Raw genomic sequence first — 16,349 nt, 5'->3', positions numbered from 1 at the left:
CCCTAACTGTACTTCCCGAGCATGCACAGTATGCACCTTGTCAGCCGGTCTTGGGCTGCTGGGGCTCTCCAGGCCTGCGGAACTGCTGCCACACCAAAACCCTGTGAATGGCCTCAGGATAGAGAGGGGCCAACCTCCAACACTATTTCTGAGATGGCAGTAATTCCCCCTTTGGACTGGATGCCTGATGAAGTCCCGACATATTCAGCAATCAAGGCTCCCAAGTGTCTGTTACTGAAGGATACCCCTCGCTAGTCCTCCCAGCTCTGCCCTAGCAACATAGTCCAGCTTCCTCCAATTTTACATTCAGGAGGAATATGTGCATGTATGTATGTTAGGGCTTGGGATAAGGCAGATTCCTTATGTCCCCAGTAACCCCCTCCCATCACCAAGCTGCTCCTGATCCTTGGCCTGTTCCAGGTCCCTGCTTAGCCTGAGCCAGTCAGCCAGCCTCGTGCAGGCAGGGCACTCCAGGGGTGCAGGGCTGGGGCCATCTGCAACCACTTGCATAGGTGTCGGGCTGGAAGCATCTTCAAGTACAGTGAGGGAAGGTAATGGCAGTCTGAGAGGTTTTCCTGGTGGGTAGTTTGAATGTCTCTCCTGAGCTTTTCGAAGGGCCCAGAGTGACAGGCATGAAAATTATCTTTATGTAATCTATTGTGCTGATTTTCCTTAAGTTTACATATACCAAGTCATTCATATTTAGTTTGCAGGGCTTCAGGGAGAAAAGTCTTGTTTTCGTTCTCAATGATTCTAAATGAAAAGGATGGAAGAAACTCAGAAACGTTGTTTGGAGAGTTGTAGCCTGCCACCAGAAGAAATCAGAAAAATTCAGAATCTAGTCTAGTTTACAGGTAGAAAACAAAACCTCAAAGACAGTCAACAGAACTGGAATCTAATATCTACAAAAGTATTACTGAAACATAATTTTTCTCTCTGAAGTCACCCTCATTTTCAAAGTTAGCCAAATTAGGTGTAACTTGTTTGTAAAATAAGTTTACTTCTTTTAAACTTGGCCTTCTTTACATAAAGCCAGCAAGTATAGTGATTGATTGTATAGTCTTTTTTTAAATCTGCTTTGCTGGAACTTTTTATAAGGAATCTTCAGACTGAACTTTTAACAGACTCTCAAGGCTAAGAAGTCTAGCCAAATACCATCAAACTTTGCCTATAATACCTATAAATTTGTGTTACTTCCTCTATTCTTGATGTCCCCAAAATGTTCGGGGGTTCTTGCACCTGCAATGAAGTGATCTTCCTTACTTACGCAGTAGTGTGGCTGGTTACCCTGTAAGCAAGGTGGCAGGCTGATATTTGCAACAGGCTTTATTAGCTCCATTAAGTCAACTATAGTTCCTTAAGGCTGTCTGGTCATATCTGAGTCTATGCATGTTTTCCTCAAATATGACATTCTCATCAAAGCCTTGACAATATAACCAATGTTTCCAATTTTGTACCTTTATAAGGAGAACAGATTCTTATTGAATTCATGCAAATAAATATATTGCCATGAAAATATAAAAATACAGAGAGCTTCCACATTCTGAAGGGATCAGGTAAGGAGAAGATAAAGGTTTCAAATCTGTTTACAAATGTGTAATTTACCAAATTGCTGTAAACCCGTTAGCTTAAGAGAAAACAGTTTCCTTAAATCTGTAAATAAAACATTCTTAAAAATCAGCAATGTCTTGGGGAACCTGGGTGGGTCAGTTGGTTGAGCATCCGACTCTTGATTTTGGCTCAGATCATGATCCCAGAGTTATGGGACAGACCTGTGAGTTGGGCTCGAAACTGGGCATGGAGCTTGCTGAAGATTCTCTCCCCCTCTCCCTCTGCCCCTCCTCCACTCATGTACATGCACTCTCTTCCTCTCTCTCAAAAAAAAAATCAGCAATATTTCTAACCAAAAGTCATAAAAATTATATTCCTCCTCCTCTTCATCAGTTTATTCACTCACATGTAATTATTCCTGTTTTGCTTGAATCCAGTGTTTCCATTAATTCTGGATTTTTTACTTAAAGACCTTAAGGTTCTCAGAAACCTGTATCCTAGAGTCTTTTTCATGAGTTTCCTTGAAGATGAAGCATTTTTGTAGGAACACTTGTGAAGGCACTGAATAAAAGTAGAGCTATCTATAAATGATAACAGATTTAAAAATGACAGTGGTTAAAAATTTGATTCAAATTCACAATGCAATTGAAAAGGAAATTTGGTTACTTCTGCGACACACAATTCAAGATAATAAGTAGAATTATAAGCAATAACACACCACTACATATAAAATTTAAGCAACTCATACAACTTCTAGATTATTTTAACACATTAGAGATTTGCAAGACAAAGCTGTTTTTAATTTCCACAAAGTACTACATTACAACCTGAATATCAAGGGACTGGCCTGCCTTTTAAAATGGAACTTGTGGGGTACCTGGGTAGCTCAGTCGGTTAAGTGTCTGACTTCAGCTCCAGTCATGATCTTGTGATTCGTGAGTTCTAGCCCCCTGTTGGGCTGTGTGCTGACAGGTCACAGCCTGAAGCCTGCTTCAGATTCTGTCTCCCTCTTTCTCTCTGCCCTTTCCCCACTCACAGTCTGTCCCTCTCTCTCTCAAAAATAAATAAATGTATATCTTAAAAAAATAAAATGGAACTTTCTTCTTTATATCAGGGAGATTTAGAACTAAAATGGGAGTCAAAACACTTAAGCTTTTGAAAAGTTTGTACAAAGCATTTTTTAGAAAAACCTCTTTCGGAGGTATACAATTTAATCTTGGCCTCTATTAGCCCCTGAACATTGACCTTCTGCTGACCACTTGTATGTAGGAGGGCCTAGGAGACATTTTGGTCATCAGTTTTATCTGTGTGTAAAGGGTAGGGGTGTTGTAGATGGCCACGCATTTTCCTAATTCCTCCCTAAATTTGGTAGGAACTTCTGAAAGTGGAAGTAAAAGGGATTTTAAAGGATTTGCTGCTGTCCAGAGGACATAAATTTTGTGGACATAAATTTTGTCCTGTGTGCGGATGGTGAAGATATGGGAGTGTCTAGGATACATCTGCAAAGGACATTGCATAGAAAAGCCTGAAGCCGGCAGAGCCCCATGGTGGATCCCTGAAAAGTAGAAACAAAGCAAGCCCACTGTCAGTCTTGGGTGCTTTTGTTAAGTTTATTTCCTGGCTTTTGGCATTTACATAGGTAACCCGTATATATTGATCCTAGAGATTGGGCTGGAGTGCTCTGTGTAAATCTTGTGGGGGAAAAGGGAAGTTGAAACAGGCAGACAGGGCTAGATTTCAAGAAGGAGAATTTGCATTGGATACGGACAACAATTCTTAAGTTTAATTCCTATTCTTTCATCTTGTCAAAGGAGCTTCAAAGGGTAGCCATCAACCTAGTTAGATAATTGAGAACTGTCTGTAAATAATATTTTTCTTTCAAATATAGCCAATGTAAAGGATCCACCATCTGGCACTGATGAGTAGAATCTTATTAACGTCAACCACGACTCAAACCAATAAGGCTTTTTATGGGAAAACCTGAAAGTAATTCTTCAGGCTTAGACCATGGACCCAAGAGGCATCCTTGGTGAGGGCATAGATGATGCAGTCCCCATGGTCCAAAATTTTACTTCCTAAAATAGTCTAAGACAGCAAAGGCCTTCATTGCACTGATAGTAAAGATGGTGTAGAGAAAATAGTACCTTTGGTCTCCCACAAAAAAAATGTGAAACACCTCTAGTCACAGACCCACTAATCTGTGACATGGGACAGGCACTACTGTAATGAGACTTTTCTAGCACTAACAGACAAAGGCACTACAAAGACAAGGGTCCATTGTGGGCTGATTGCTGGCAAGGCCAGACAATGAGAGTAACTGCTTGTAACTGTGTCTCAGAACCCCACCTACTTGACAGGCCACCAGGGTGCCCTCTGGTAATTCCATCTTGTGGATGGTGGAGACCAGAGAGAATATTCTCACCGGTCACAAAGCCAAGCTCTGAGGACATAAAAGAAGACAAAAGGAAAAACCTCATCTGGCTTTTACATAGAGGACTCACAGCAAAGTTCGTCTAAACAGATACAGGTGTGATGGTAACTGTGAATTCTCCAGTCTGTGAGGCCAACTCGAACAACAGGCTGCCTGGGACTAAGCCTGTGTGCTTTCCTATGGGAATTCATTTTTATGACAATGGTAAAGAAAAGCTGTGATCATCTCTGGGTGGAAATCAATGTGTCAAGCCTAGAGAACTACCAAATGCACCAGTCATTAGAGCCAAGGAACTAGTTCCACAAATACTTTCTCCTGCTTGCCTAAATTTAGGAAGAGAGAGAAAAAGGACTCACATCACTCTCACTTCCATTAGACCTGGCACGCAGAGATCCAGTTGGCTGATGTGGTGGTGAGGAGTCTTCCCTTGTGCCAGCTTTTGGCAGATGCCCCATAATGTCTCAGCTGCAACAGTGGCCTGCCAGCTAAAGTTCATCCTGCCGGCCATGCGGACTGTTGAGGAGGAAAAACGATTCTCTACCCTTCGAGGTTCTTCTAGGTGATCTAAGAATTAAATTTACAAGAAGCAGATTAGTGGAGAGAAACAGGTTAATTACATACACAAGGAGGCCTGGTATAAAAATTGAAACTCGATGAAATAACCAAAGCAGGTACTTTTATGCCTTATAAACAAAGGATCAACAAATCTGTGAGAAATTGATGAGACTTAGGTTCACAAGCTTCAATTTTAAAGAAATTCTAACAGAATTTGAGCTAGGGTAGTAAATTAGTAAAAGTAACAAGGTGTTTGCAGTCTTATCTCTGAATTCCTTATCTGGTGATTAAAATTTATCTTTACATCCCAGTACAGGGAGGGTACCTTTCACATGGAGATTTATTTCCTGCTTTCTAGAAACAAAGCAGTTGGAGTGTTATTCTTGCACTGGCTGTTTCCTAAGTGACTTTAATCCAAAATAATATGCTGAAGTAGCACATTTTGAGCAGTCTGCCCTTTGCCCCCACATGCAAGGTTAGGGCTTGGAATTAAACAGATGCCTTGGACCTACAATGGCCCACACTTCTGACCTGGGCTTCCCCCACCACCTGCCCCATTCCAAGTCCCTGGCTACCCTGACCTGCCTGTCCTACCCATACCCAGACCACACCTTGTCAGCTGACCTTGGACTGCAGCTGGCCTTCCAGGCCCCTGGAGCTCTGGACAGACCCAACCAGCTGAAAAGCCTCAGAATGGGGGAGCCCATACTGGGAAAAGTCTGGGCACAGATTTAAAATGGCAGTAGTCAGTCCCCATTTGGATTGACTGTCTGATGGTGTCTTGGGCTTCTCTTGACAATCAAAGATCCCAGGTGTCTCTTTTTTTTTTTAAGTTTGTTTATTTTTGAGAGACCGAGAAAGTGAGAGTGGTGAGGGAAGCAGGGAGAGAGGGAAAGAGAGAGAAGCCCAAGCAGGCTTCCATACTGTCAGTGCAGAGCCTGATGCAGGGCTTGAACCCACAAACCATGAGATCATGAAGTCTCTTACAGGAGGGTTCCTAGACCATCCTGCCTCATCTGCCCTGGCAGGGCAGAGCAGATCCCCCAGCTCTGCCCCCAGGAGGAATATGCGCATTTGTGTAGATTAGTGCTTAGAATTAGACAGATTTCTTGGATACTCAACAGTGTACTCCCATGGTCCAGCCTCTCCAGATACTTACCCTATTCTTGGTTCCTGCCTACCCTGACCTGAGCAGCTGGAGAATGTGTAACATATACCCCATCAACTTGCCAGGGTAGCCAGGGCCCTCCAGGCCAGCAGAGCTAGGGTGGATCTGAACCACCTGTATCACCTTCAGGCTAGAGGGTGTCCACATGCCCAAATTCTGAGATGGCAGCTTTTAATTGGCAACAGTCAGTCCCAATTTGGACTGGCTGCTTCATAGGGTCCTGAGTTTACAAGGCTTCCAGGTGTTTCATATTGGAGGAGACCCTGGCCAGCGGGCCCAGCCCCACCTTGGCAAGCCAATCCAGTTTCTTCCAGCTGGCCATAGGCCTGCAGAGCTGCAGTCCAGGCCCCTGAAGCTCTGGAAACACCCCAGCCCCCTGCCTGGCTTCATAGTGGAGGGAATCCACATCAGGGAAGCCTTTCTGAGGCAGATTTAAACTGGTGACAGTCAGTTGCCATGTGGACTGGCTGCCTGATGGGGTCCTGGGGTTCCCCAGCAATCAGAGCTCCCATGTATCTCTTCTCGGAGCATACCGCAAGCACCCTGTGTGGAGTCACCCTGGCAAGGCGGTCCAGATTGCTCCAGCCCTGCCTCCAGGGGGAATACACATGTTTGTGAAAATTAGCACTTGGAATTAGATGCAAATAGCCTGCTCTTGGGACCCAGCCACTTCCTACAGCTGCCCTGTTTCAAGTCCCTGGGTTCCCTGCCCTGTGCCACCCACACATGCACAGTGTACACTCTGTCAGATGGCTTTTGGCTCTGGAAACACTCTAGGCCTGTGGGATTCAGGCTGTTCTCCAAAACCTGCCTAGCCTCCAGGGTGGAAAGTGCCCGTTCTGCATAAGTCTTTCTGAGGCTGAAGTTTTAATGTGCTGACTGTACCACTGGACTGAATGCCTGACTGGTCTCTGGCTTCTCCAGCCCTTTAAGGTTCCCAGGTGACTGTTATGAAACGATACCCTGGCCATCCTACTCTACATAGCCCTGGCCAGGCAGCACAGATTCTCCGCATTATGTCTTTCGGGGGGAACATGCGTCTTTGTATAGGTTAAGGCCTGGAATTAGGCAGATCCAGGTACTCCCAATATCCGCCTCCTGCCAACTGGCCTGTTCCAGGACCCAAGCAACCCTGACCTACTGAGATTGTGCATGCTCAGATCGCACCCTAGAAGCATGCACTGGGCTATAAGGGGCACCCCAGGCCATGCAGCTCGGCAGGACCCCAACCCCCAGAATCTGGGTCTAGAAAGCCCACAAACCGATCATATTTCTAAGGCTCCATTTTAAACTGGAGACTGTCAGTCCACATTTGGATGGCAGACTGGTGGTGTCCCAGGCTTCTCCATCAATTAAGGCTCCCAGGTGTCTCTTAATGGAGGGTGCCCAGACCACCCTGTGTGGGCCCACCCTGGCAAGGCAGCCCAGACTCCTCCAGCTCTGCCCGAAGGGAGAATATGCACATTTGTGTAAGCTAAGCTTAGAATGAGGAAGATGCCTTGGAATCCCAACAGACCAACCCTGTGCCTCTCCAGTATCTTGCCCTGTTCCAGATCCCTGGCTTCCCAAATCAGTGCTGTCTGCAAATGTGTAGTAACACACCCTGTCAACCTGCTGAGGCCAGTCAGGGTCCTCCAGGCCGGCACAGCTTGGGTTAGTCCCCCAAACCAGTATAGTCTCCAAGGTGGAGGGAGCCGACCTCCCAAAAACCTTTGTGGGATGGCAGCTTTAAACTGTCAGCAGTCATGGGGCACCTGGGTGGCTCAGTCAGTTAAACATCCAACCAATTTCTGCTCAGGTCATANTATACCCCATCAACTTGCCAGGGTAGCCAGGGCCCTCCAGGCCAGCAGAGCTAGGGTGGGTCTGAACCACCTGTATCACCTTCAGGCTGGAGGGTGTCCACACNACCCTCTCCTGCTCACACTCTGTCTCTGTCTCTCTCTCAAAAATAAATAAACATTAAAAAAAATTTAAACTGTCAACAGTCAGGACCCTTTTGGATTGGCTGCTCAATGGGGTCCTAGGGTTTCCCAGTAATCAAGGCTTATGGATATCTCTTCCCAGAGGATAGCACGGTAGCACACCAGGCCCCATCTCGGCAAGGCAGGCCAGACTCCTCCAGCCATACAGAATATGTATGCACTTGTGAATATGTTAGGGTTTGGAATTAGGCTGATCGTTGTACCCCCAACAGCTCAATCTTGTGACTGAGCCTCTCCAGACACCTGCCCTATTGCTGGTCCCTGACCTGCAAAGTTCACACATGTATAGTAGGCATCTCATCAGCCCACCAAGGGCAGCTGTTGCCCGCCAGGCCAGTAGAGCCTCTGGTCCCAACTACCTGCATAGCCTTCTGGGCAGAGGAATCGCGCCCCTGAAATTCTTTCTGAGGTGGCAGCTTTAAACTGGCTTTAAACAGTCAGTACCAGTGTCACATGAGGCCTCTGGCTATTCCAGCAATCAAGGCTTTCAGGTACCTCTTATTGGAGGAGATCCTGGCCAGTCTTCCCGGCCCCAGTCTGGCGAGGCAGCCAACTTTCCTCTAGCTCTGCCTTCAGGGGCAATATGCTCATTTGTTTATGATAAGACTTGGAATAAAGCAGACTTCAGGTACCCCAAATAGCCTGCTCCTGTTACCCAGCTTCTCCTTACAGTTGCCCTAGTCCACATCCCTGGCTACCTGTACCTGCATGGCCTACACATGTTCAGTCCGTACCTCATCAGCTGGCCCTTGGCTGAAGCAGGCATTCCAGGCCCCTGGTGCTCCAGGAGGACCCCAACCCCCTGCACTGCCTTGGGGTGGAGGGAGCCCACAGTAGGAACATCTTTCTGAGGCAGTAGATTTAAACTGGTGACAACTGGTCTCCACATGCGGACTGGCTGCCTGAAGGGGCCCTAGGGTTCCCCAGCAATCAAGGCTCACATGTATCTCTTCTTGGAGCATACGCCAACCACCCTGTGTGGACCCACCCTGACAAGGCGGTCCAGATTGCTCCAGCCCTGCCTTCAGGGGGAATACTTATGTTTGTGAAAATGAGCACTTGGAATTAGATGCAAGTAGCCTGCTCCTGGGACCCAGCGTCTCCCTACAGCTGTCCTGTTTCAGGTCCCCGGTTCCCCTGCCCTGTGCCACCTATAAACGTGCAATCTGTACTTTGTCAGCTGGCCTTTGGGTGCCCAGGCCCCCTAGGCCTGTTGGATTTAGGCCTTTCTCCAAACTGTTCCCAAGCTCCAGTGTAGAGTGCACACTCCTTATAAATCTTCTGAGGCTGCAGTTTTAACTGGCAACAGATGGTCTCCATCTGGAATGGATTGCCTAATGTGATCCTAGCCTTCTCCAGTAAGCAGGGCTCCCAGGTGTCTCTTATTGGAGGGCACCCCAACTACCCTGCACTGACCCACCTTGGGAAGTCTGTCCAGATTCCTCCAGCTCTGCCCTCAGGTAGAATATAAGCATTTGTGTAGGTGAATGCTTTGAATTAGGCAGATGTCAGGAACCCCCAATGCTTTTCCCTGTGAACAGGCCCTTTAGGACATTATCCTGTTCCAGGACCCTGGCTACCCTGACCTGCACTGACCGTGAATGTGCTGTCTGCATACTGTTAGCCTTTCCTGGATTGCAGGGCCACTCTGGGTCCATGGACCAACCACCTAAGTGGTCTCAAGGTATAGGGAGCCCACCAGCTGAAAGTATTTCTGAGGCTCCATTTTACATTGAGGACTTTCAGTCCCCATTTGGGTGTACCTGACCATTCCATGGGTCTTCACCCTGGGAAGGTGGTCAAGATTCCTCCAGTTCCACCCTCAGTTGAACAGGCAGATTTGTGTATGTTAGAGCCTGGAATTAGGGAGATATGTTATAGCCCGCACCTGTTATCTGTTTTCTGCATATACCTGTCCCTGGCTACTTTACACAGCAGTATGCACCCGTCAGCCTGGCCAGGCAGCCAGTGCCCTCCAGGCCTAGGATTTCACGCCAAGTCCCCAACCACCTGCATAGCATTTTGGGTGGATGTAGCTCACCACCAAAAATCTTTCTGAGAAAGCAACTTTAAACTGGCTACAGTGACCCCACATAGCCCAGCTGCATGATGGAGTCAGGCTCCTGCCACAATCAAGAATCCTAGGTGCTTATTATTGAAGGATACTTTCGCAGGTCAGAGTAGCCAGGAACAGGTCAATGTCAGGTGCAGCCCAGGCACAGGAGGGGACTGGTGGAGGTAACTGAGCTGCCTAATCCCAAGCCTTCTGGTACACAAATACACACATTCACCTGAAGGCAGAGCTCGGTGACTCTGGACTGCTCTGCAAGGTCCTACATTGGTTTGGCTGACCAACGTGTCCTCCAAAAAAAGACACCGGGGAACCCGATTGCAGCAGAAACCCAGGACCACATCTGGCAAGCAGTCCACAGGGTGACTGGCCATCTCCCATTTCAGCTGACAACTTAGAGTGATTTTGGGGGGAGAAGGTCGGGCTTCCTCGACTTTTTGCAATGCAGGTGGTTAGGGATGGGCCCTAGCTCCATAGGCCCAAGGGCCCTTCTGCCCAAGGGCAGTTGACAGTGTGTGTGCTGCGCATGTGCCAGACTCACATGTCCCTGTGGCCAGGGTCTTGGAAAAGGGTAAGTGCTGGGGGAGACTAGGGGACAGGAGAACCCCCACAGGTTCTTTGCAGGTACAAAACATCAGCCTAATTGCAAGGCCTACGTACCATTGTATACTATTCTCCCTTTCCAAGGCAGAGCTGGAAGTTTATCAACTTCCTTGCCAGGAAGAGGCCCAGCAGGCAGGGCAGGGTATCCTCCATTAGGAAACACCTGGAATCACTAGTCTCCAGTAAAGCCTGGGATAAGGAAGCAAGTCCACAGAAACACTGTTAGCCATTTCCAGTTGCCACCTCAGAGTGATTTTCAGGAGGTGGCCTCCCACCACACCAGAGGGTACGCAAGTGGTTGGGGCCTGGCCAGAGTTCCACAGGCTTCAGTGCCAAGTCTGCCCAAGACCTGCTTCTAAGTACAAACGAGTGCGTGCAAACAAAGTGAGCATACACAGGTGGCATGGGCCAGGGTGCAAGGACCTAAACAGGACAAGCATCTGGAGAGGCCAGGTCACCGGAGGGGGAGGTCTCCCTCCCTTCCTGAAGGTGTGCAGGTGGTTAAGGGTAGGCACTAGCTCCACAGGCCTGGAGGGTTCTGGCTGCCCAAGGGTGGATAACAGGGGACGCACTGCTCATGCGTGTTTCACACAAGTCAGGGTGGCCAGGAGCTTGGAACAGGGTGAGGCCAGATCACAGCAGCGGTCTCTTTCTGGCACCTGGCATCTAATTCCAAGCTTTATTTTACACAAATGTGCACATTCCTCCTGAAGTCAGAGGTGGAGGGAAGTGCACAGGCTTGCCAGCATGGAGCAGCCAGAACGGTTGGGTCCCTCTAATAATAGATACATGGGAGCGTTGATGGCTGGATAAGCCCAGGACCACATCAGACAGCCAATCCAAATGGGGACTGTTTGTCACTGGTTTAAAGCTACCACCTCAGAGGGGCGCCTGGGTGGCTCAATTGGTTAAGCATCTGACTTCGGATGAGATCATGATCTCACAACTCGTAGGTTCGAGTCCCATGTTGGGCTCTGTGCTGACAGCCAGCTCAGAACCTGGAGCCTGTTTCAGATTCTGTGTCTCCCACTCTCTCTGACCCTCCCTGCTCACGCTGTCTCTCTTTCTCTCTCTCTCTCTCAGAAATAAATAAAGCTACCACCTCAGATAGATTTTTGAGGGGTGGGCACTTTCCACCCTGGAGGCTATGCAGGTTTTGGGGACCAACCTGAGTCCAACAGGCCTGGAGGGTGCCAACAGCCAAAGCCCGGCTGAAAGAGTGCAGTCTGCGCACACACGTGGGCAGCGCAGGTTAGGGTAGCTAGGGACCAGAAACAGGGCATGTCTCTGGAGAGGCAGGGTCACAGGAGCAGACTTTGGAGGTACAAGGCATCTGCTTCATTCCAAGTGCTAACCTACACAAATGCACATACAGACTCACCTCAGAGACATTGTGGGTCTTGTTTCCAGACCACTGTAATAAAGCAAATATTGCAACAATGTAAGTCAAATGAACTTTTTGGTTTCTCAGTGCATGTAAAAGTTATGTTTACTCTATAGTCTGTTACGTGTGTAACAGCATTATGTCTTAAAAAAATAATGTATATACCTTAAAAAATATAGTACTTTACTGCTAGGGGTTCAATTGGTTAAGTGTCCAACTCTTGATTTCAGCTCAGGTCATGACCTTACATTTCTGAGTTCCAGCCCTGTGTCAGGTTCTGCACTGACAGTGCAGAGCCTGCTTGGGATTCTCTCTCTCTCTCTCTCTCTCTCTCTCTCTCTCTCTCTGTCTCTCTGCCCCGCCCCTGCTCTCTCTAGCTCTCTCTCAAAATAAATAAAATAAAAACTAAATATTTTATTGCTAAAAATGCTAACCATTAACTAAGCTTTCAGCAGTTACTAACTGCTGATCTCAGATCACCATGACAAATATAATAATGAAAAAGTTAGAAATAGTGAATGGCCAAAATGTGACACAGAAACATGAAGTGAACAAATGTTGTTGGAAAAATGGCATAGACTTGTTCAAGTCACGGTTACCATAAAACTTCAATTTGTAAAAAAACAAAAAACACAAAACACTATCTGTGAAGCACAGTAAGATGAAGCACACAAAATGAGCATACACACTTCCTGAATTTGCATAGACTTAGGACTCCTTCAGCCAATACTTTACAGTGGACACAACAGTGAGGCTGAATCATAAAAGGCAATGCAGCACTGGCCTTATGCACTAGAACGCTTGAGGCTGGAGCCCTGCACTGACACATAAAAGTCTAATTACCCAGAGGACACTAGCTGTAAAGAAGCCAAACCACACAAAGTAGCCAAGAGTAGCTGCTCCTAGTCTTTGAGCCAGACCAGCCCCAGGGACTTCTAGGAGAAGAATCAATCATGCTGTGCTTGGTCTGAATTTCTGACCCAAAAAATCTATGAACATAATAAAATGGTTGTTTCTAAGATGATAAATTTAGGTAGTTTGTTATGCAGCAAAAGTAACTGTAATGGAATATGAAGGTCAAAGACATATCAGTATGAATAGATAGACTCATTATCCAAATATATTCCAATCATCTGCACAATGGACGTTCGCAATACTTTGGAATAAAATTTTCTAAATAATCTGAAGAAATCTTTGTACATATGTGTTGTCCAACTTGAGAGCTTCAGAACATGTAAAGCCTAGTCCCTTAAGTTAATGCTTTGTGTTCAAACTACTTGTTAGTTGTGTGAGCCTCTATCTTAGTTCTAAGACAGAAAAATAAAGTTACTAAACCTTGCTCTTTTCTTCCTAAAATTTAGAGAGAGAGAGAGAGAGAGAGAACGCATGTACACACAGGAGAGGGGCAGAGAGAGCAGGAGAGAGAGAATCCCAAGCAGGCTCCATGAAGACAGCACCCACTGTGGAGCTCGACTCACAGTTGTGAGATCATGACCTGAGCCAAATCAACTGAAGTCAGATACTTAACTGACTGAGCCACCCAGGTGCCTCTAAACCTTTTTCTTTGAGCCCTCATTTCAAACTGTATCTCACAAACACAGATGTTAGTGAAAGGCATCCTCAAGTTTTCCAATAAAAGAATTGATTAGCCTAACTTCTCAGTTGATAATATTAATTCATGTCTGTTTTATAGTTCCAGCAGTAAAAATGTCAATATTATTGCTGACATTTTAAAGACTAATACAATCATTATTTTTGTTTGTATTTTAAATCCACAAAAATAAAATTAACCCCCAACCATGCTCCTGCTTAGTTTTTTGTCATTAAAATAGCATGTATAGTAAGTATAATAATAAAGTCCTAAAAGTATATAAGAAGTTTTTGGAATAAGCAAACTTCGTGTTTGTACCATCCTGGGATCCAGGTTCCTAACTTTATGATAAATGTAAGATATAAAAGATAAAAATCACTACTCTTGCAGGTAGAATTTTGGGGGGAAAAAAGAATAATATGGAATAACGGTGATTCTGTTAATTGTAAACTTCAGGATAGACATGTAACATTACACAGACATTATGGGAATAATTTATGCTAATATAAATGCTTGGGTTAAAATCATAGATCACATCATTTTTTCTGTTTTCACTCTATCGAAATCAACATTTTTAAAAATTCTCTTTATTTTCTTCTTCTTCCCAGTTTTACTGAGATATAATTGACATATAATATTATGTAAGTTTAAGGTGCACAATGTGATGATTTGATACACACATACATTATGAAACACTGACCACAATAAGGGTAGTCAACACATCCCTCCCCTCACATAATTACCATTTTGTTGTTTCTGTCGTCATTATGTTGAGAACATTTAAGATCTGTTATTGGGAAAACTAGATACCTGCATGCAGGAGAATGAAATTGGACCCTCATCCTACACCACTCACAAAAAGGAACTCAAATGGATTAAACACTTAAACATAAGACCTGAAACAATACAGCTCCTAGAATAGAACAGCAAAAAAGCTCCTTGACATTGGTCTTGCAGCAATTTTCTGGATATGACACCAAAAGCACAAGCACCAAAAGCAAAAGTCAATAAATGGGACCACATCAAACTAAAAAATAAAACATACAGCAAAAGAAACTAACAAAATTATCAAAAGGCTACCTACAGAATGGGAGAAAATATTTGCAAATTACATATCTAATATGGGGATAATTTCCTAAATATATAAAGAACTCATACAACTCAATAGCATAAAACAAAACAAAACAAAAAACCCTGATTTAAAAATAGGCAGAAGAACTGAATAGAGTTTTCCAAAGATGACATACAAATGGTCAACTAGCATATGGAAAGGTGCTCCCATCACTAATCATCAGGGAAATACAAATCAAAACCAGGAAATATCACCTCATACTTGTTGGAATAGCTATTATCAAAAAGATGAGAGATAAGTGTTGGTGAAGTTGTGGAGGAAAAGGAATTCTTGTGCACTGTTGGTAGGAATGTAAATTGGTACAGCCAGTGTGGAAAACAGTATAGAGAAGTTCCTCAAAAAATGAAAAATAGTATTACCATATGATCCAGCTATCCCACTTCCGGATATATACCCAAAGGAATTAAAATCAGGATCTTAGAGAGATGTCTGCCCTTCCATGTTTATTGCAGTGTTATTCACTATAGCCAAGATATGGAAACCATGCAGGCATCCATTAGTGGATGAATAACCAAAATGTGGTGTATACATATAATGGAATATTATTCAGTCATGAGAAGAAAGGAAATTCTGCCAGTTGAGACAATTTGTAAGAACTTTGAGGGCATTATACTAAGGGAAATAAGCCAGATAAAGAGAAATACTGTATGATCTCACCTATATTGTGGAATCAAAAAAAGCCAAACTCATAGCAACAGTAGAGTAGTGGTTACCAAAGGCTGGTGGAAGGGAGTGGGGAATGAGGCAATAACTGGTCAAAGAATAAACTTCCAGTTATAAGAGGAACAAGTTCTAGAATGTAATGTACATCCTGGTGAATATGGAATAGTATTTGTCTTTCTCTGTTTCACTTAGTTTAATGCACTCAAGTTCCCAATTTTTTTAAGCTTACTTATTTATTTTGAGAGAGCTTGTGAGCAGGGGAGGGGCTGAAAGAGGGAGAAAGAATCCCAAGCAGGTTCTGTATGCAGAGCCCGACTGAGGGCTCAGAACTCACGATTTAAGCCAGAATCAAGAGTCGGATGCTTAACCAACTGAGCCACCCAGGTCCCACTTTGATTATTTTTAAATTATGGAATACAGAGCAGTGTATTTTCTTTCACTATAGGGAAATAAAACATAAATCAAACTTCAGGACTACCCTCAAATCAATATACAAAATATGTTTCCAATCAATTTCTGCAATTTACTGTTGACCAAGCAGAGTAAGACAGGTAAATTTCTTAGTGAATTCTATTATCCGTTCAAAGGTAGATATTATTACTAGATATAGTGATTCAGAGACTAGAAAATTGGAAAAAGCAGCAGGAGTTCTGTCTCAGTGTAGGTCTGTAACATGAGGCAAGTGACTCTGTGCTTTAGGTTCCCCAACACATACGGGGTGTTGCAGATGTCAATATCTACTGGCAGAACTGGAAACAGGTGCCACCATAAGAAGAAGCCTATACGGTGGCCATGTGGTCTGGAAACACTGATATTATTATTTCATTATTTATGAAATAGAGCAACAGAACTCCTAAGATTACTTTTTCTGGGACAGCTAAAGCTACAGGTTTATTCCATGGAAGACACATCATCTAAGGAAATGCATTACTGAGGCACATGCAGGGACTGATTGGAAATGATGTATTTCTTTCATAGAACCTACAGCGATGTCATTTTGAATTAAGTAGAGCACCTCTCTGTTTATACCTTTTTTCCCTCCTGTTTCTGATTCCAAACAGTGCACCACACACTCTCTCCCCTTTCTCATACCTCTCCTCCTCTTTTCTTGACTACACACACACATACAGATATATACACACTCCTACTTTCACTGTACTACTATGAAAGTTTTTACCAGAGGAAATGTTATACCTATCCGTATACAAACTTACC

The 16,349-nt window shown here is 44.7% G+C and overlaps 1 protein-coding gene across 6 annotated transcripts in view; it reads right to left on the bottom strand.

The window, feature by feature from the left end:
- Positions 1–16,349, bottom strand: part of LOC144219987 (uncharacterized) — a 28,297-nt gene that overhangs the window by 10,901 nt on the left and 1,047 nt on the right. For 3 of the 6 annotated variants that reach the window (XR_013331569.1, XM_077750094.1, XM_077750097.1), the window contains exons 2-3: positions 11,746–11,778; positions 4,339–4,546 (exon numbers count right to left, since the gene is read on the bottom strand). Coding sequence is in view for 3 of the 6 variants with exons in the window: in XM_077750094.1 (XP_077606220.1) it covers positions 4,339–4,437 (99 nt within the window). In the remaining 3 variants the exon portion in view is untranslated. The other 3 variants (XR_013331570.1, XR_013331571.1, XM_077750095.1) reach the window with 3 other exon arrangements.

This window comes from Crocuta crocuta, unplaced genomic scaffold (assembly GCF_008692635.1).
Source record: "Crocuta crocuta isolate KB4526 unplaced genomic scaffold, BGI_CrCroc_1.0 scaffold19, whole genome shotgun sequence".
Lineage (NCBI taxonomy): Eukaryota > Metazoa > Chordata > Mammalia > Carnivora > Hyaenidae > Crocuta > Crocuta crocuta.
The sequence above is the reverse complement of the archived record's forward strand: the minus strand, read 5'-3'. Positions and strand labels throughout refer to the sequence as shown.